Below are 22,136 nucleotides of genomic sequence, written 5' to 3'. Positions count from 1 at the left end.
CCCTGCCACCTCACCCTGACGAAGGAAGGTCCACCATGCAATCAGGAACCCTATGCCCAATCAGGGGAGAGCTTGTAGGTACATTCAGTCAAACACGCTTCCATTTCCCCTTCAGTGTTTTCTGCTCATTGTGGCAGGTTGGGGTTGGAGGGGCAGAGCCAGTGCGTGTGGCCCTCCTCCCACTCCACAAATTAAAATTAAGAATGCTTGAAAAGGCTAAGTTACTTGCTTGAATATATTTATAGTCCACATTTCCTCCAAGAAGCTCAGGATGGCATGCATGGTTCTCCTCATTTATCTTCACAACAACCCTGTGAGGTAGGTTAGGCTAAGAGCTGGCGACTGGCTCAAGGTCACCCCATGAGTTTCATAGCTGAATGGGGGTTTGAAGCCTGGTCTCCCAACTTCTAGTCCAGTGCTCTAACCACTACGCTGCACCAGCCATGCATACAGCTGGAAAAAAGCACTTCCTCCACTTCTCTCTGGAATTTTCCCTTCTCACTCTTGTCTTCCACTCACTGCAGAGTAAAAGAACTATTGGAACCCTTGAGGAAACAAAGGGAATCTTTCCTGTTGTAGGCCGAGTGCAGCGTACTTAAAGCGAGCTGCAAAGAGACTTTATTATGCTCACTCAAAATTAAAGGAGTTCTTCTGAACCAAGTGCACAACCAAAGTTGTGTTGGGATTCTGAACATGCTACCACCAAGCAGTGGCCAGGAATTGGGGGGTCCCTACATTTGGCAGGCAGTATCATTCCCAGCACCCCCATTGGCTCAAACTGTGGAAGCCACAAAAGTACCTCAGTTTTGTTGCTAGATTTTTCTCTCTCTCTTCCATTTCAAATACTTTCGGTGAAGCTCCAGAAATTGTTCTGCTTGGCTTATCTGTGTGCATTCTTCGAGCACATTTAAAATGCTAGATTTTGGCATTCGTGTCAGAGAAACCTTGGCGCACCCTACTTTTTTTTAGCAAGCAGTGACTATGTTGTACAAAGCTGCAACCATTAATATAACACGAAAACCGGTGGCACATCCTGTGAGTTCTGCGCAGCAGAAGGGAGGTTCCATAATACGCCAAGGATGTTCTTGTTTGGCTTGGTGTGCCCAGCTTTCCTGGCAAAACATGCAGTTGGTACCCAGATGTGTCCTGGCGCCAGTTGGTTCTGCTCGTAGATCCTTGTCAGCTCACTAGCCTCCTGCAGCTGAGACCAGCACAGCAAATGCAGGCACTCACAATTGTCCCTCCCCCTTCCCCCACAGTTATGCTCGCTTCCACTTGTGACCTTAATATGTAAGACACATAGGAAACCCCATGGGAACCAGAGTAAATGTGTTGTAATAATATGAAATGCTACAGTATTATTGTGGGGGTTTTTTAAAAAAAGAAAAGACTGCAATATGTTCGCAGGCTGTTTCTTCTCATCTGATAGATTTTCAAAGTAACAAAGTGCCATCTAGTGGATTTTTTGCACCCCAGAATTGCCAGACATTTGAAGCATCCTTTGCTCTGGCTGCAGCTACTGCTATATTATCATCTACAGAGGGCATTTCAGAGTGGTGGTTTTGTGTGTGTGTGTGTGTGTGTGTGTCAGTCTCACTTTGTTTGATATTACTTTATTCCTATGACTCTTTGATTGTTAACGGGTATTTCACATGAAAACTTCTTGTCGTGTATGAGTCTTCACAGAATGCCAAGGACACCGGCTGCTGCATTAACTAGAATATGTATGTATGTATATATGTATGTATAAAACTGCAGCATCGTAACCAAGTGACTGTTGTTTTATACTACATTGATGTATCTCTTGTACAATGGTGGCGGGTTTGTTTGTTTGCATAAATAAATCACTGTATTTTGTTGGAAGGGAACTAAAGCCAATATGAACCTTTTGTCACTGCAAAATTATTTGATCGTGTCAATTTCACATGGCTGATCTCTTTTGAAGGTGTGTTCATACACACAGCACACAATGGCATCTCAAGTATGACCGCATGCGAGGCGCACTGATAGTTCACTTTGTGAAACTGACAAGAGAAAATAACTTTGTGATTTCCTCACTCTCCTAAGAACCTAAGAAGGGCCTGCTGGATCAGGCCAGTGGCCCATCTAGTCCAGCATGTTCTTCTCACATTGGACAAGCAGATTCCTATGGAAACCCAAAAGCCAGGGCCTGAGTGCAACAACACTCCCTTGTGAATTCCAGATACTGGTATTCAGAAGCATAATGACTCCGACAGTAGAGGTAGAACATACTCATCAGGGTTAGTAGGCATGTTTTATCACGTTTCAGGCATGATAATTACACTTTAGTAATGAAACAGAAAAATGACTTTTCCATTTACATTTAAAATATTCCATTGTGCTCTCTTTTCCTACAGGGTTTCAGTTCCCAAATGTAATTATTGTTTTTCAGAATTGCAAAAGCAATTTAGGAATGCAGGATTTAGAAACACTCAATAATGCAACTGTAGTCAAGCTAAGCGAACTTCCTATCAGACTACCCAACTCCTTTTTAAACAATAGGCTACACCTAATATGTGCAAAATATTAAACTATATTTCAGGCCTGTTTGTGATTTGCTTTTTAAGAATCAATCCAAACGGATCAAGGCACAGCGTTTTTCCAGAGTTAGCTAGCTGGCCATGTGCTGGGAAAGAACAAGGGATGGTGCGAAGGAATAGTTCCATCAGAACTATTTTCATCAGAACTCACATCCTCCTGCCCTTTCCCTTGGGCATGCTTATATGTTCAGTGCAGAATAATGGCCACATGTCCGTGTCAGTCAAGGGTATCAGGGGGGAAACAAAAGGAAATGCATAGTGTGCATGCATGTACATTTGCCAGCATGCTGTTATTCTTAAATGTCCATCTTCTAAAAGGGCACAGGAGTTAACCTAGGAAACAGTAATGCAGAAGATTTAGTTGTTTTTTGGTGCTTTTTAAAGGGTGATGGTGAAAGAAATTACTGTAAAAGGAAGGGACTGTCATCTGTGAAAGTGGGCTGATTACAAAATACAAAAAAAATGAAGGGAAAGGGCAGGAGGAAGTGAGTTCTGATGAAAACGAATGTGAATTTTAGGAAGAGGGGAGTATAAAATATAATTCTGTTGCTTAATCATGCACAGTAGGTCAGAGGAGCCTTTGCAGATTGCAACAGTGAAAGTTGAGGATAAAGGAATTCAGCCCTGATAGCTTTTGACATCGAAGCTTGGAACATGCAAGGCCAAAACACTAGATAGGGCCATAAACTTCTAGACGAAAAGACATTTACAATTTCTTACAAATCTGTTTATCTGAAACAAGAGGGCTCCCTGTGAAAAAATAAAATTTTCCTGGCCTCAGCAAATTACTTTTGTCACACCCAGAAAGTAAAGAAAACATGCTGCTCCAATTTCCCCCCCTAATAGTGCTTAATATTCACTCCTATAATGAAAAGAAACAGAATAAACTATTCCTTTAGCCAGGTACATATTGGAGGGCAGGTAGATAAGGTCACCATGCATTCCCAGCCTTTCCTCTAGCTTGTCTTGGTACCAGCCACCTGGTCTGCATCTCCTGTTCACTATGTAAAGTAAGTAAGAAAGGAGAGAAACCCGTATGTAATATACTTTGGCAGCTGAACAGAAAGTACAATCCTTTGTGGTTTGATTAAGGCAATGTGCACAGTGGTTCAAAATGTCTGTAAAGGAGAGCTCTAGCCTGCTGCTAAACTCCATTGGTCCAGTTCTTTCTTAGGTGCCTTTTCTACCATACCAGTGATCCTAAAGTTGGAAATAAATGTACAGGAACAAAGGGCTGGATGGATTTCTTATCTGATTCAGCTTGATGGCTTCTGAGTGCTTAAATTCGGTCAGCTAAACAATTTTGCCATCACATTACAGGATGTCTGAGATAAGTCTTTGGGTGTGATTATTTCTACACTGCAATAATTGCTTTTGTTATTTAAGAAGCCACTGCAGGTTATTCGGCTAGCCATTACATATGTCTAGACCAGACCGTTGATACAAGTTAGCCTGGTGCTTTGTGCAGCATAGTACTATGGCAATTGTGCACTCCTCTTCAAAACAAGGGGAAAACCTTAATTTCCGGAGAAAATGTGCTATGGTCTTTTCAGGCAAATGAAGTTGAAACCACGAATTGCCCTGCTGTTTCCAGATCAGCAGTTTGTGAAAAATGATTAATGAGGCTCATAAAGTCTCTAGCTGCATTTTCAGAAAGCAGTGGTCTTGGTTATTCTACTAGAATAATGAATAGTTTTGCCATGTTCGATCGGCAGTGCATTTCCAAGCCACTTGCCTTCTGGAGAGCAATCTCATATTTCAAGCCATGTTCCCATTGCACTTCTAAGACCAAGTTTTCGCCACCATTTTGACCATCTCTGTAAGATGTTTCCCTCCCCTGTTTGCAAAACCACTTGACTGTTGGCAGTTTCTAGAGGTGTCATTCACAGCAAGAGCTTTGTGTGCCACATAAAGTGCAGAGAACATCGCTTCACATTTTTCTCCTTTGATTTCTGGGTTCCCCCCCACCCCCAGAATTGTAAGGTTCCTCTCTGCTGCTGGAGATAGTCTCTCCCCCCCCCCGCAAGCCTAGGTGTGTCCACCTGCTACACGTCAGCGTCTCAAAGAGAATAAATGTAGTTGTTAGGTACAGTTTTATTTTCATTTCATTTCCAAAGGCTTCTGCATAGTCTAGTGTGTAAATGTATGGAAGTTGTGCCGTGGCAGTGATCAGTTCAATGCCCCCTTCTTAAACCACTGCAACAGCTGTATTAACTGGTGTGTTTTGCTACAGACTTACAGATGACTATTGTTTGAGTCGCTTTATAGTAAATCATTCAAGAATCCATCCTAGCCTGTAAGAAGGAAGATCGGAAGCAAACAGAGCATGATTTACAGCACCATCTGGCAAATCAATCCACCCCCACTCTTTGTTTTATTTTGGTATAGAATGTTTTAATTCTACACAAATGTGTTTTCTTTTTATCTCATATTACAGCACTAGGATTTTCCACAACCAAATACTAGTAATTAAATAATAAGTCTTTACCGTATCTGTCTGACTCATCCTCACAGCAGCCCTCGGTGAAACATTAATCATTAATATTCCCAATTTAACAGATGGGAAAGTGAGTGTAAAAGAAAGTGTGATACCCAAGACCACCCAGGGAGGTCAAAACAGAGCAGGGAGATGGCCTGAGATTTGGCATTCTGCCTGCATTCCATGCAAGCCATACTACTTCCATCAATCTGCTTTAAGGTCTTTATGCTCTTGGTACCCACAACTGTATCTTTATGTTGCCCTTTTTTCAATGAGTTCAGGGCACCACGCAGAGGACACGTTCCCCTCTCCATGTTCCCCTATCAGACAAGGTGTTGGGATCAGCTGATAGATAATGGGATGCCAAGGTCACACAATAACATCCATGACTGAGTGGAATCCCAGGCTTCACCAGGCCAGGACTGATGCTCTAGTCTAGCCCATGAATGGCCAACATTGTGCCTTTCAGTTGTTGACCATTGGCCATGCTGGCTGAGAGTTGTAGTCAAACAGCACATGAAGAACACCATGTTGGCTACCCATGCTCCAACCACTGCACCACACAGGCTCTCATTTATGTCCCAGAAGTGGCCTTTTTCTCATTTATATTTAGTTTTGCCTTGCTTGTCTTTTATTCAATCTGGCACTTGCTTCGCTTGGATACAACTAATCAGAGAAGCAGAACAATCGGATAACAGTCAAATTAAATTTAATTATAACATTCCAGAGGGGTAGCCATGTTAGTCTGTTGCAACAAAAACGGTACAGTATTTTGGGCCTCAACACTACGAAATTATTGTGGCATAAGCTTCTGCAGGTTTGTGGTTCTGGTGTGTGCACTAATAAAAGTAAATGCCTAGTATTTATACAAACCACAGTCTCCTACTTCAGATAATACAGGGAACTGTGGTTATTGTAAAACCTGAAGTAGATGCTTCCAGACTCTTCCTCTGACAAGCAAAACTTGAGTCTCCCCACAATTCATTCCTGTCGCCCATGTTTTCCTGTTACATCTCCACTGGAGGCGAGAAAGATAAAATCATAGCTTTGATTAGACCACCTGGTATTTTGAATGCTGCAAACTTAACCCCAGTAGTTCCTTCATTTGACACAGATATTTACCAAAATAATAACAAACATAGATTTAATTACTGGAGTTTTCAGTTAACCGCAGACAGGCTTGAAGGGCACCAAATAGCTGTTCTTTGAAAATGGTGTTTGTGTGGCTTATTTAAAGTATAGCAACCAACTGTTGTTGTCCAATGTTGCCTGATTTATTTATTATTGATTATTTGGATGACACTGCTGAAATATTAATTATACTCCCTCCATATTGTATTTCTGCTCACTTTCCTTTTACAGTCCTGGTCTTTTGACCTGTTCTCCATGCAAACAGCTACTGGATCAGTGTTATCTGCTGGATCAGTATATAGCATGTGACAGGGCCACCGAAAGCATTCAGTGAGTTATGACCTGCGAGCGGAGGAGTGTGTTCATGAAGCTGCTCAGCATTTCACATCATAAACAATTCATCTTTTTAACTTCCCAAGGGTACCATCCATCAAGGGTTTTTTGTTTGGCTTTTTTTTAAAAGGTCTTTTATAATAAATGCAGCTAGCAAAGCACACATTCACTTGATATGCACAAAGCCATGACTGCTGGAAACATGAAAAACATAACGGTTTGTTTTGCTACTCCTCCCCACCCCCAGCCCCCTTTAATAGCCTAAGAAAAGAGGCTTTTGTTAATTTGTACTGCAACCATTATTTTGCATACACATGTACATATATAGGGAAGTGTGTGTGTGTGTGTGTGTGTGTGTGTGTGTGTGTGTGTGTGTTTTCTTTTCGCTGGTGACATTCGGAAGTCTGAGAGCTTTATTTTGTTCATGCAGGGGAACAGGAAGAGCTATAATAAGTGCCATATGAGAGGAAACAGGTTGAGGAAAATTAAGCCTATTTTCTACCAACATATTAAATTACATTCAAACAGAGAGGGCATGTTATGTAAGGATGGAAGATGAGAAATGGAAATCGAATCGTGTGGCGTCAAATGGTAAAAGACTTCTAGGGAAGCGGCTTTTTCAGATTTTTCCTTTACAGGGAAGTCCATTACATAGTTATCAAATAAATTCCTTTAACACAGAAGCAAGAGCACAATGAATTAAGAGCTCTGACTTGTGAAACAGGCACTTTCAGTCAACAATTTCATGCGGCCAAAAGAAATTCCATCCTTCCCCTTTCTCAATGCGTTCCCAGTACATTCCTTGCCGGTCTTTCTGACCCAAGAACTGTGTCTTCTTCACCTTCAGCTAGGACAGAAAGTATCTAAAATGTCTTTTTGGCATGTTCCTTAGGTGTAGTGGGGTGTGTGTGTGTGTTTGTGTGTGTTGTTTGGCTGTAGTTTGCTTTGGGCTGCCTTAGGCAAGATAAAGCGAATTATTATTATTATTAGATAAGTGTGTCAGGTCAGAGTACCCTTTTGACCTATATAGTGGTACCTCTGGTTACGAACTTAATTTGTTCCGTTCTTAACCTGAAACCATTCTTAACCTGCGGTACCACTTTAGCTAAAGGGGCCTTGCACTGCCGCCACACAATTTCTGTTCTCATCCTGAGGTAAAGTTCTTAACCTGAGGTACTACTTCTGAGTTAGCAGAGTCTGTAACCCGAAATGTTTGTAACCTGAGGTGTTTGTAACCCGAGGTACCACTGTAACTACATTGCACTCATGGCTTGAACCAGTAAAAGTGTTCCTTAGGTTCATTCCATATGGTAATTTATCATGTCAGTGCCCATCTACTTGGGAGTAAATTACTGCTTGTTTCTTCCTAGCTAGTGTGCATCCCCATATCATTTTTGCAAGCATAAGGTGAGCCCTTTGCTGTTTGTTCAGCCAGACACGAAATATGGGTTAATTGGCCCAAGTTAGACTGGTAAAGATGAATCATCTCCCAATGCTTGGCATGGCCTGGTCATATGGTCCTAATCTTGCTGTACATTTTAACCATGGTTTTTTACAGGCTATGAGTCCTTTATACCATAATAGGCACACAGGATACAGGTCTGTGTGAGGGAAATAAGCACTTTATTTCATGCTGTACATTTAAACTAACTAAAAAGTACAGCAAGGTTAGGACCATATGACCAGGAGAAGGGCAGGTGGGCCTGTTGTACCAAGACAAAGACACACTTACTCCAAAAATGTTAAAGGAGATGGCACAGTGGGCTCCAAGGTAGCTTATGGGAAAGAACCACATAATGGAAAATGGGAAATGTGGGTTTGAACCCCCCACACTTGTAAGCCCCCCACCCTGTAAGGGTAGGTATTGTGTTGTAGGAGTCCTGACAGTAACAAATATGCAGTTGGCGGTGTCAATTTATTCATTTCCATATCAACTGAAAAGTCACTTATGTGCACAGGCTTTCGTTTGGTATTAGTTTGGTTAGTTAGCCTTATGCAGGAAATATAACTCACACGGCTGGTTTGGAGGTTGCAATTTTATTCATATGGGTATTACTCCAAATTACTGTTAAGATTTTAATGTATGCTTATGTTTTATGGATGTTTATATGGTTGCCATCCACCCTGAGAACATAGTGGTGAAAATATTCTAAGTAAACAAGTAAAAATTTCAGAGCCATTAGAATGGCCGACTGCCTAAGTGGCAACTCTGGAAGCAAGAGAGAATCCTCTGTTTCTTTTCTGTAACAGATTGGTGACCTCCTGTGTGAATGGCTCATTAAATGGCACTGTGTTTGATGCAGGGATAACCTTGGAGAAGGGATCGATAGGAGCACAATAATTTGCTTAATTGCTTCCATGAAGCTAAAAAATGAATTAGGCAAAGCAGCAAGAGTTCTTCTTTTGGTGAGAGAAAGGCTGACACAAGAAAGCTTACTCTCTAGGTACTCAAAGCCCAGGTATATTTTTGCAAAAGTCTAGACCAGATAAGCCCTGCTGCATTTTATCACGGGCTGTTAGCACCAAGGATAAACACTCTAGATTAAAGCAATGCCCTATAGCTTGCGATACAGGCAAAGTTGAGCTTGGCATAGAGGACTGTCTTTTTCCTGAGAAATATATATATTCTACCACACTGTTAATATTTGTTTAAATAAAGCTTGAGTTTTATATGTGAGTGTCTGGAGGCGGTTGGAGGATGGATGGCGGCTAACAGATTGAGGTTGAATCCTGACAAGACAGACGTACTGTTTTTGGGGGACAGGAGGCGGGCAGGTGTGGAGGATTCCCTGGTCCTGAATGGGGTAACTGTGCCCCTGAAGGACCAGGTGCGCAGCCTGGGAGTCATTTTGGACTCACAGCTGTCCATGGAGGCACAGGTCAAATCTGTGTCCAGGGCAGCTGTTTACCAGCTCCATCTGGTACGTAGGCTGAGACCCTATCTGCCTGCGGACTGTCTCGCCAGAGTGGTGCATGCTCTGGTTATCTCCCGCTTGGACTACTGCAATGCACTCTACGTGGGGCTACCTTTGAAGGTGACTCGAAAACTACAACTAATCCAGAATGCGGCAGCTAGACTGGTGACTGGGGGCGGCCGCCGAGACCATATAACACCGGTCTTGAAAGACCTACATTGGCTCCCAGTACGTTTCCGAGCACAATTCAAAGTGTTGGTGCTGACCTTTAAAGCCCTAAACGGCCTTGGTCCAGTATACCTGAAGGAGCGTCTCCACCCCCATCATTCTGCCCGGACGCTGAGGTCCAGCGCCGAGGGCCTTCTGGCGGTTCCCTCATTGCGAGAAGCAAAGCTACAGGGAACCAGGCAGAGGGCCTTCTCGGTAGTGGCGCCCGCCCTGTGGAACGCCCTTCCAGCAGATGTCAAAGCGATAAACAACTACCTGACATCCAGAAGACATCTTAAGGCAGCCCTGTTCAGGGAAGTTTTTAACGTGTGATATATTACTGTATTTTTGGTTTCTATGGAAGCCGCCCAGAGTGGCTGGGGAGGCCCAGCCAGATGGGCGGGGTATAAATAATAAATTATTATTATTATTATTATTTATAGAGGTAGGAGTTTGACAATTCCCTAATGCGGCTTCCCTTTCCGTCCCAGTTTGACAACCATGAGGGACTAAAGTGGAAACATTTAACAAGATGGAGCCTCATTAGGCTATGGTTGCAGGCCACCAAAAGAGGATCTGTAAAGAGCCATAGCTCAGTGGTATGTAAACTGCTTTGCAGGCAAAATGTCCCTGGTTCATTCTCCAGCATCTCCAGGTACGATTGGAAATGTCCACCATCTGAAACACTGGAGAGTCCCTACCATCCAGAATTGACAAGACTGAGCTAGATGGACCAGCGGTTTGACTTGATAGAAGACAGCTTTCAATGTTCCTGTGTTATTCCTACATGAATATTGTTGTGTGAGAGGAAACATCTGTTTTCTTTTTTGTCCATTAAGAAAATAATGATCTAAAACACCCTTCATCCAAAAGGGATCCAGGGCAGTGTCCTATAATAACATCAAATACATTATAATCAAAGCACATGCTATAAAATAATAAAAACTAAAAGGGAAAAACCAAACGTAGCCCTTTTAACATGGCTGAGCAAACAAGGATGTCTTAACCTTGCTGGAAGCCACCCAGAGTGGCTGGGGAAACCCAGCCAGATAGGTGGGGTATAAATTTATTATTATTATTATTATTATTATTATTATTATTATTATTATTAACCTGGTGCTGAAAACATCCTAAATAACCAGTCTTCATGCCCTCGTCATGTCCCAAGATATGGGGAGCCGGTTCAGTGGTCACATCTGAAAGATCAGAACCATGAAGGGCAGAGACCAGCCCTGCCAATACAACCACAGCTATGGAATAGGAAGGATTAGCATACAATATAGAAATAGTACAATCCTGTACATTTCTACTCGGTAGTAGATCACATAACAAACCCCATCAGTGGAAGCCCTGTGCAAGGGCAAGGAAAACATGCTCAGGTAATGTCAATACAAAGCTAGGACCAGAGTCTCTGTGCCCTGCAGTGGCTGCCTGGTTCTTTTAGAACACATGGTTGTGTTTCCCTTTCCGGGAAACCCAAATCCCATCCTGCACCATGTATTGATCATTGCCAGAAGTTCCATATCTGGTTCAGAGCAAGTCATGCAAACTAGTTTAGAAGCAATGAATTTCCACATATTTGATAGGTGTATGGGATTTATATTTTACTTAGCATCCATCTGGGGTTTCTTGACACAGGATTTGGATTCTTGTGCGATTGTAATCATCATCCACTGCCAGGTGGTCACCTTTCACGGCGGAAAACCCTAGTTCTAGGCAGGACTGCAGTAATAATAAAATACTGCCTCTTGGAAGAGCCAGGGTGAGGAGGGGACGACTTAAAATTATATTTGGAACTTCTAGTCTAAAGACAGATACATCCACCAGAGTTCACCCTTTTTAAAACTAAAAGGCTATAATGTTTAGAATCTGTCGCTCACTCTCGCTCTCTGGAACATCTGGCATCAGTCATCACTTTCCGGTGCCTTCCGTTGTCATATTTTATCCCTGCCTGTTAGGGGTTTCTTAGCACTGATAATTTAAATCATAGCTGCATCCTGGTCAGAGAAGATGAATCATTATTATGGGCTGCTATTAAATGGAATGAGAAGAGAAAGAAACACATGGGAAGTTGACCCCCCCCTCCACCCACCCTCTATGGTTACTTATTAGACAGTGTGACATCTTTAGCTTGGTGAGAGCCTGAATAGCAGACATTCCTATTTGCTCTGCTTACAAAAGCAGAAGTTGAAAGACATGCACTCTGGACTTCCTCCAATGCCCATTAAATGAAATTAAATTTCTGTCAGTGTGACTTCAGCAGGGGGCAGGGGGAACGATGCATTCAAGACCCTCGTGAATTACCGTATTGGCCTGAATATAAGCCTCACTTTTCCTCCAAATTCCGACCATGAAAAGTTGAAGTGTGGCTTCGCAACCTTATGGAATGCAACCAGGAGCGTGGTGCATACTGTGCCAGGAGCACGGCAAAGCGGCAGCCACCTCATGTGTAGTCCCCCATCCTCTCCCCCAAGGCCAGGAAGGGAGAGAGAGAGGAAAGGGAAAGGCTGCGGGCAACGCAGTGCGGCTCCCCCCCATCCCCCAGCCCAGTATGCAGCCAGGAGCAGCGAGGAATGGAGCAGCTTATATTTCAGTATTTTTTTCCTCTTTTTTCTTTTCCCCCTCCAATTTTAAAGGTGCAGCTTATATTCGGGTGTGGCTTATATTCGGGCCAATATGGTATTAAGAAGTAAGGACATACCATTGTTTGCAGTTTAATTTCTTTGCCAGTGTCTTTGGTGCACTTTTAAATGAAATGGCTGCCTTGTGCAGCAGTGGGCATTGCCCATGAAAGGAAAGTCACATTGGAACTGTTGGCAGGTGGAAAACTTACCTGCTGGTTTTAAGAAGGGCAATTATTATTATTATTTTATGTTGGGCATCAAGGGCTAAATACAACCATGTACATCACTAGATAATTGGTGACCTGCCTCCACCGGAAAGTGCAAGGTCATTGGGAAGGAAGCTTTGTTTGAGTTGATGAATTGTGTGGTGCCTGATTCAGACACACAAGTCTTTTACTTGACGTTGCACTCATTGCCCGATGGACGTGCATGTGTCCTTAGTACAGTGGTACCTCAGGTTAAGTACTTAATTCGTTCCAGAGGTCTGTACTTAACCTGAAACTGTTCTTAACCTGAAGCACCACTTTAGCTAATGGGGCCTCCTGCTGCCGCTGGAGCACGATTTCTGTTCTCATCCTGAAGCAAAGTTCTTAACCCGAGGTAATATTTAAGGGTTAGCGGAGTCTGTAACCTGAAGCGTATGTAACCCGAGGTACCACTGTATATTTCCAAATAGCATAATATTGTCTCAGTCTACTTCAGTATTCAGCCTGTTAATTTCTGTTTGCATTTTTCAAGCAATGCTTTCAGCCATGGTGTATCACAGTCAGGAGGAAAATGATTTGGGGTTGGCCATGTTAGAAAGTGTGAGCAACCATTTACAGCCTTCACAGGCAACATTGGTCACATGCCAGTGGTGGCAGGCTACACTCCAGCCATGCAAATCCACAGGTTTCTTTCTACACATCCATGTCCCACATCTCTCCATCCTCCCTCCAGGCAAAAACACTTAGGGAGAGTGCAGAGTAGGCCATGGCCAGGGGAGATTCCAGAAATGCTGTAGTTATGCCTGGGTACTCTGTGTGTGAAGTGTGAGTTATCTGAGTAGTAACTGTTGATCAGTGCTCCAGAGTGAGTCTTCTTGACTGAATTTTAAGGTGCATGGTAGTCTGAAAGGCCAGTTGATCCCTAAAGCAAGCAAGCTATATGAGGGTGGTAAATCATTTGAATTCCATTTATGTATTCTGACATTGCAGTATGTTGCTGGAAACAAATACAATGGAGCATTCCTGAATTTTTTTGGGGGGGGGAGACGGAGATGATTTCTGATTAGGGGAATGCAATCCTTTTGTACATAAGTGAGTTTATCAAAGAGATTCTTATGAGAAAAAGGAGACCAATTGTAACTGCATTTAGAAATTGGTTTGTTTTGCACGTCATGGTAAGCCATCGTTCAAAATAAACTATGGTTTTCTATGAAGCTGCAGTCTGCTGGTGCATGCTGCTCAGTTTCACATTCAGCATTAAGTGCAAACCATGATAATTGGAAACCAAAGCTTATTCTTGACTTGCTACACATAGATTGTCTGGAAGAAGCAAACCATGAGCACTGATTCATACATTATGCTAAACCAGCACTCTGGTTTGCTTTATCCTGACTGGAGACTTGGATGAGTGAGTGAGGAGTGAAGTGTGCAGTGTGCACCAGCATGTTGCTTACAGCAATAATTTATGGCCGAACATGATGTGCAAACTGTGGGAGGAAAAATATGAATTCCTGTTTGGGGAGTAAATAACCAAAGAATTGGCTGGGTTCTTGGATTCAAAACCTGGGGCTAAACTCACTCCTCCAGCAGGAGAGAGCCCCAGTAGTAGAGTCTAAACTCACAAAAATTAAGCAGCAGTTAGCACCACACATGTCTCATTCTACAGCTTGTTAGACCCTTTTGTCCCATTTAGTCTGCTTGCAAACATCTATTTCTACCCCTCTTGCAATGAACAGACCACACACTGTTAAGTATGTTTAAAATGATTTACTTATAAAGCATTCCAAACATCAAATTCATGCATTTATCTAAGCAGCAACAGTGAGAACACAGGCAGAATGCTCTTGGGTAGGAAAAAAACAGGGAGATAACTTCAAACATGTGCTGTGAACGTGGAACTTGCTTAGACACATCTTTCTTTGTCATTTACATGGCACAGAGAACAAGGGAACAGGAAGTGGGGGCGTGACTTGGCTACGTCTAGGAATCCAACTCTATTGTCTTAACCCCTTCATGCACCAACTTGCACTCATGCATAGTTATATTTGACTGCAATTTCCCACACAAAGCAGCTCATTGATTATTGTCCCATCTTCTATATATACTAGGCCTCAGAGTGCCAAACAATTATATTACAATGTGTATAAAATCCTTACATACAATTCTTCTTTCTTACAGGAAGTTTTATTACATCACTCTGCTGAGAGATCCTGTATCCCGTTACCTCAGCGAATGGAGGCACGTCCAACGAGGAGCCACCTGGAAAACATCCTTGCACATGTGTGATGGCCGGACGCCAACCCCCGAAGAGCTGCCATCATGCTATGAAGGCACAGACTGGTCAGGCTGTACTCTTCAGGAATTCATGGATTGCCCATATAACTTAGCCAACAATCGCCAAGTGAGGATGTTGGCTGACCTGAGCTTGGTGGGTTGCTATAATATGTCCTTCATACCAGAAAACAAGCGAGCACAGATACTGCTGGAGAGCGCTAAGAAGAATCTCAGAGACATGGCCTTTTTTGGCTTGACAGAGTTCCAGAGGAAAACACAGTACTTGTTTGAGAGAACTTTCAATCTGAAATTCATCAGGCCGTTCATGCAGTACAACAGCACAAGGGCTGGTGGAGTAGAGGTAGACAACAACACCATAAGGAGGATCGAAGAACTTAATGACTTGGACATGCAGCTGTACGACTATGCAAAAGACCTCTTCCAACAGCGATACCAGTACAAGCGGCAGCTGGAGAGGATGGAGCAGAGGATAAAGAATCGGGAAGAGCGGCTTCTTCACCGGTCTAATGAGGCACTTCCCAAGGAAGAGACGGAAGAGCAAGGGCGCTTGCCTACTGAGGACTACATGAGCCATATTATAGAGAAGTGGTAGCCTTGACGGAATTTTATACTGAGAACAGGATTTTAGGGTTTCCATAATAAAAGAACATGGAATTAAAAACAGCAACTCTTATTTAAACAAAAAACAAAAAAATGGTCTGTAAAACAGAAGGTAGAATGCTTCTATAAACAAAGGGTCTTTTTACTGTTTCTTATAAGACCAACGGGGTTCTTAATAAAATAAAATAAAACAAAAAAATATTAAGGAATCAGTCCTAGAGAGCTCAGAGTTTAAAATGCACAAGCGTAGGTCCCCCAGCTCTGACGCCAAATACAGTGTAATGTTTCATATCCTCCTAGATGCAAATCTAGAGGTCACGGATAGTAGCTTTGTAACCACTGTTCTCCCTTGGCAAGAGTAATTTGATCCTCAGAAATGTCAAATGTTTTTCTCCCTTGCTCAAGCGAGGTTTTCAGTTGCGAAAGTCATAATAAATGGCAGCGAATTTGCCAGACGGTGACTTCCCTCCAGTTTCAGCTGCTTGGCTTCAAATGGAAAACCATGGTCAAAAAGAACAGAACAGTATCAAAACAAGCAATCAGAAAGGGAAAGGGGAAGTTGAGAAAGAGAAACATTCAAGGAAGCAAAATACAGCCTGGACCACATATCAAGCACAGAAGTTTGAATACATGGCACTGGTTGACCTGCATGCACACACTCCCAATCCTACACACTGCACTACCAAAGCAACCGGTGGGTTTGTGCACAAAATATTCTCAGCTTTTACCTCATGGGCAGTTATTCAAATGCTAACTACTAAATCCCACATAAAATCAAACATGGGTTCTTATCACATATTCATGAAAACGTCCTTTCCTAGAAATAACTGGGGGGTGGGGTACACCAATCTCTGACATTTAAAAGGAGGTGGTCCATGATGTTCCCTTCAAACTGCTGATCACCACATTGCTGGCTGTTTTCTTGCTTATGTTTATGCTTCAAAACACTCTTTGCTTCCAGTGGGAAGGCATTTTATTTGAATTGGCACAGATATTACATATTCAAAATGCTCATTGTTTGGCATTCCATGCTGTCCTCAGAGCCCACGAGTGGTATAGAGTATAGGACTGCACTTTAAGCGTTCAACTGGGCACAAACTCCATTGATTTCAATGGGATCTGGAAGCAACTAACATTTGCTTTGTTGAACTTAAGAGGCAGTGTTACCACTGTTTTCCAGGATGGGCAAAGCCTGCCTTGCCTTTGTCTTACTTTAACAAAGCTGTAGCATTTGGAAAACTGGGCATCTTCACTGATTCTCTGCTTCAGGCACTGTCTGGTGTTCTTTTCCAGCCTTTAATAACCACAATAGTCCCTTTTCCTCTTTTTTTAAAAAAAATATCTAAGTTTTGTTTGGAGAGCATCAAGTGATAATTTGATCTCCATCCAAAGCATGTGTCTTTCTTTTCTACTAAGCCTTTCTGAAAGGGGGGGGGGGAGCTCAAGCAAGCTGTGTTTGTCACCTTCCTTCCCTGTTCCCTAGGATGCAGATGACTAGGTTGTAGATGAAGTCGGAATAAGCTGGCAGTTAGGTTGATGCTCAAAGGATGGACTCACTGTGTATTGGAGAGAAAACTGGAAATATAGAAAGAGAGACTGATATACTTGTTCACAAAGAAGCACTGTCATTTCCCATGGATTTCCCTCTTCCTAGGCTACTCTTGTCTGCACAGTTGCCAAAGCTTTGGGTTCCAAACCGTAGTGTATGTGTGTGTGTGTGTGTTTCCCCAGAAGGAGGGAAGCCATGTCTCTAGTATAGAAACCTGCCTGATTAAGCACACAGAGCTTGTTATGTCTACGCATTCTCTACGGCCAGTCAGTGAAAAGGGACTTGGAGTGATATGGAAATTAAAAACCCAGTAAAAAAAATCCCACCCCATGCAGGCTGATTGAAAAACCTGTCCTTTTCTTTCAGTGTTTCTCTGATCAGCCCAAATGCCCAGGTGCTCCTGATTACCCTACATTGAAAAATATGCAAGTTCTTAAGTACTTTGCCAGATCTATTTGTCAATCAGTGCTAGTTTGGGTCTTGTATGGGCCTGGCAGTGTTTCTAGGAATAAGGCCTTCCTGTTCTCTGAGTGTGCACAGCTGGCTAAAAAGATGCCCTTGAGGTTTAGGAAAGGAAAACTATCTCATCCTAGTTATTTTGGGTTGCTTTTTTTAAAGCATTATTTTGGGTAGAGGAGGCTGCAGGTTAAAAATCCTACATTTGGGGATGAATGGCAGTTTGCTAAATTCCCAGGACACCTGTGCATTTCTGTAACTAAAGAAACTCTTTACAAACAAAAGCAAATGCTATTTCACGTTCCCTTCTCCCACAAACGTATGTGTGCTATGAAGAAGCAGCTGTTCTATATGCAGAGCATGTAGCTTTACCTAAAGGCTTTCAACTGTGCATTCATAGTTATGGATCTATAATATAAAAATGGTTGCAGCAGCTAATCCATATTCATAGCGTGAAGACTGGAGAGCCTGCTGTGTTATACTTTGCACGATTGGTAGCAGGTTCCAAAGGCCAAACTCTGCTTCCGCATTTTGTGTGGTTAAGGATAAAAGTGGAGTGTTTTGTTTGTTGTGCCTAAATTTTATTTCCACAACAACCCGAGTAAACCTTAATGGATCTTGCCTGTGGAAATCTTGGACCTCTGGGGAGATCAGTGGTAGTCTTTCTCCAACATTTTCTTTGTGTAACATTGTGTTTTAAGAACAGGCTAAGGAAATAAAACTACTGAATGTTGTTTCATCAGCTTCCCTTAAATCTACCCAAGGAAGGTGAGTAGGTGGGTGATCATTTCTGCTTAGACCTCCATACTTGCAGCTGGTGGAGGGGTTCCCATTTCAAGTCCCAGCTTTGAGATATTATCTCCTTCCCCTGAATTTTCCTGTTTATAAATCAAAAGCATTAATCTTAAACCATTACAAAAAGGCTTACTAGTAGCCATATGATAATTTGAACTTAAAAGCCTAGGTACCACTGAAGGAACTCAGGATGCAGCTAAATGGCTAAGAAGCTATAATAGAGTGCAGGAGGCAGAGGGAAACTGGTCTGTGGCTTTCTTGAGAGCTGAGAAGAAAAGAGTGTGATAAGAGTCTTTGCTTGGACACCAAGTGTCCTTTCTTGGGTGGCTTTAAGCATTGAAGGGCATCCAACATTTTGGTGGATAGTGTTTCCACCCTTTCACCTCCCGTGTCATTTACTGAACTTTTCCTGTGTTGACAGCAACAGTGTATAATGTTTGCAGTCTTGGTGCCAGAGGAGTCTTGCAAATATCTACTGCAGCCACTGAAAATCAACATCTGTATTCAGCCATGTGAGTGGCTACTGCAGAAAAACACTTCTGGCTCTGGATAAACTTCTCCCCCCAGTGCTCATAGCTTTCCACTATTGCAGTCCTTAAGACAGTAAGCAGGTTTTGTAGTGTCAGCCAACCACCTAAAGTCACACTGAAAGTGATTGAGAAATGGTTTTTCATGGAAGCCGTTTGGAGCAAAGAACCAATGAAAGGGCTCTGAAGGAACAAACACAATACCTTTAAAGTACATTCAAAGTACATTGTTTCCCTCAAAGTATTCTGGACACTGTATTACCCCACACAAAGTTACAATTCCCAACAACCCTTAATAAACTACAATACCCAGAATTCTTTGAGAGGGGAAATATACTTCAAATGTGCTTCAAAAGTGTACATGCTTTAAATGTGTGTACACAGTCTGTGATAGATCAGACCCTAGCCTAGCAAAACATTTTCCGTAAAAACTATATATTAGATGTGTTGTCTATCAACCATCACTGCAAAACTATTTCCAGAAGAAAGCATTGTTAAGAATGCTTTCCAATGAGTAACAATGCAGGATAAGGCTGAGGGCAGCTTTTCCTAACAGTGGTTGTACTAAAAATAAAAGTTGGAGCAAATAAATCTTCACAAAAAGAGGTATTCAGTAGCCAGAAGAACTGCTGCTGCCTTTAATTTTGATTTTTGTGTCTTACTTTTGCTGTGGTGTCTGCACTGATTCTTCTGCCCTTATACGGGAGGGGTAGCCAACATGGTGCCCTTCAAATGTTTTTGGATTCCAGTTCCCATTAGCCTCAGCCAGCAGGACCAATGCTCAAATCTGTTCGGAGTTGTGGGTCCAAAAATATCTTGAGAACATCATGTTGGCCAACACTGTAATAGAGAATGAGACAACGCCTCCTAGTCAGGATACATAAATAGAACTTCCAGGTTCAGAAGCAGCTGGCCTCCGAATACAATTTGCAGTTGAAGGCTGTCCTGCTTATGGGCTTCTCAGAAGCAGCTGGCTGGTCACTGGAAACCAAGATACTAGGCTAGATGGACCATTGGCCTGATCCATTTGGGTGGTTCCTCTGCTGCTAAAAAGCTGAAAGCTTTACAGGGATTGGTACAACTGGGCTTTTCTCACTCTCCCTGCACTCAGGAGCAATTCATCTGTGCAAACAAGCAAACCAAGTCAGAGGAGGTCTATGCAATATTAGATTGCGGTGCAACCTGGTAAGCTATGGACCTCACTTCCTCCTGGGTCTGTTTGGATATAAGAGCATATGGAGGGCAATGGCAATTCCAACACATGCACACAGAACATGAGAGAATAAAGGCCAGTGTTGGTCCAGGATCCTATGGGATTCCAGCACAGCAAGACATTGACTTGGGAAGCAACCTTAGCTCAGTGGTAGATTCATGCAGAAGGTCCCTGGTTCAACCCCTGGAATTTCTACTTTTTTGAGAGGGGAGCAGGTGATGGGAAGGTCGTCTGCCTGTTGCCAAACACAAAGTAGACAGTGGGCTAAATGGACAAATAAGTTTGACCTGCTTTAAGGCAGCTCTCTATGTTTCTTCTTCACTCCTCAGCAGCATTCTGGCCAGCACATGTCTGCTCCGATCCAAGGAAGAAGGTGTAGCCTGCAAAGCTTTGCAGCATCTCTACTAATACCTTGCCTGGATCCTGGGTAGCAGGAAGGAACTAGGCCAAACAATAGATTGCTTGATTTGTGCAGCCTCTGAACTATTACAGCAAAGGGTCACAATGGCATACACAGTATGACTCAAGCCCCACTTTCAAGGAACTTCTCCTTAGGCAATTTGAAATACATGCTCATTTGGGTTTTAGGCTGACTATATCACCAACAAGGATGTTCAGAGTGTCTGCAAAGAGCTTTCCTTGGGGACCAGGTGCACTTGCAACACCTGACACCTGCAGTGCACATCCTCATTCAGCCCACTCTGATCCCTCAACAGGCATGGCTAATAGCACACTCTGCACTGTGCAGTTTCCGCATGAGGCTGTCTCACGAAGACACGTACCTGTCTAGGAGAAAGGCAGGTCAGAACTTTCACAATTTAGTGCTAAAGTGTCAAAGCTGGAAGTAAGTTATGCGCCTTAATCATAATGGGAATGTCAGTCTCATTGAAACTTGTAGATGCTCCAGAATAGTTCTGACCAGGCTCCGGCTGGTGCTATAATGCCTTAAAATCCATTTCAGCCATGCAGCTCTTCATAGTTAATGATGAAAGGTAACGAATTGACGCCAGCACCACGGAAATCCTCATACTGTTCGTTCCCTCCACTGTTTTACAAAGCATATGCTTCAGATCGCAGCTCTGCTCAGTTTTCCTCTTTGTTGAATGATGCATTATCACATTCCACTAGCAGAAACAAATTCAAGGGTTGAATTAAAGTCCCTTAAAGCACAGAGCAATTACCCAACCAAATAATTGTCACCAGGAGTTGACTGCATGCACTCATGCGCTGATCCATTGAAAAGAGGCTGGGTTTTTTCTTCTTCTTTTATTATCATTTTGCTCTACCGTCAGTGAATGTTTTGGTTTCCAATAAAATCTGAAGGGCATTATATGCAAATGAGCCTCTGCCCCCACCCTCATTCCACACTTTTCTCTGTGGTTTCTACATTTCTCTTCCCCTTTCTCAGGTGCTCCTTCTACATGCTGAACTTGGGAGCCATGCTATGAAAAAAAATTATGTTAAAATTATTTTCAAAGGATGATTTGCTTTGTACATGTTGGAGTATGTTTTTAACTTATTTTTATTGCCTCTTTCAAACTGCTTTTAAAGTGCTTTTTGAAAACACTTTCACTGTGACGTTCCTATACTCCTGTGTTAATCGCTGGACAAATCCTCAGGCATCGCCAGGCTTTGCCGACATAAATACTCTTGGAATCAAATGAGATCTGTCTTGTGTCATATTGCTTGCTTTGCTCATGTAGTCCTTGCTTTCCCCATCACTGCCTAAGAAGCACCAGGAACCGCATGGACAATCCACACACAGGATCCCATTTCCCTTCCTTGAGTGTTTTTCTCTGCCAAGGAACAGAGTGCTACTTACGATCTCTCTAAACCAAGTCCCTCCCTATTTTCCCACCCACTTGAGATCTCAGAACAGGCTCTTCTGATCAACACTGACTGAGAGAAGATCCCAACAGTTGTTTTCCAGTGGACTGAATCTGTAAGGTCTGCATGTTCGCTGCAGGAACTAAAAGCAATGTTTAATTTGAATGAAGCAACATTTAAAGCTTTATATATTTATTTATCACATCTCTCTCTTTTTTTAAAAAAAAAGTGTTAATGAAAAGGAGGCCTGTTTCCTTTTCTTCTCAAAACCTATGACGAAAATGGACAAAGCAAAGTAAAAGGAACAGTCATCTAATTGTGGTTTTTTTCCCTTTTCTTTTTTGTCTAGATCGAGACTGGATGTTAGCAGATTAAAATAAACCCTAAAAACATTGTTTGGTGTACATGTTATCTTTGT

At 42.6% G+C, this 22,136-nt stretch overlaps 1 protein-coding gene and 1 long non-coding RNA gene across 2 annotated transcripts in view; both read left to right on the top strand.

The window, feature by feature from the left end:
* Positions 1 to 22,111, top strand: part of HS6ST1 (heparan sulfate 6-O-sulfotransferase 1) — a 187,332-nt gene extending 165,221 nt beyond the window's left edge. Inside the window, exon 2 of the mRNA XM_083615269.1 lies at positions 14,635 to 22,111. Coding sequence (XP_083471395.1) covers positions 14,635 to 15,343 — 709 coding nt within the window. The 3' untranslated portion in view covers positions 15,344 to 22,111. The remainder of the gene's footprint in view (positions 1 to 14,634) is intronic.
* Positions 8,086 to 10,571, top strand: LOC310763345. Its single transcript, XR_014548591.1, has 2 exons — positions 8,086 to 9,177; positions 10,070 to 10,571. It is a non-coding gene; the product is annotated as an uncharacterized lncRNA (long non-coding RNA).
* Positions 22,112 to 22,136: the final 25 nt, after the last annotated feature.

The sequence above is a fragment of the Podarcis filfolensis genome, assembly GCF_964270895.1.
Source record: "Podarcis filfolensis genome assembly, chromosome: 5".
In the NCBI taxonomy this organism is placed as follows: domain Eukaryota; kingdom Metazoa; phylum Chordata; class Lepidosauria; order Squamata; family Lacertidae; genus Podarcis; species Podarcis filfolensis.
The sequence above is the reverse complement of the archived record's forward strand: the minus strand, read 5'-3'. Positions and strand labels throughout refer to the sequence as shown.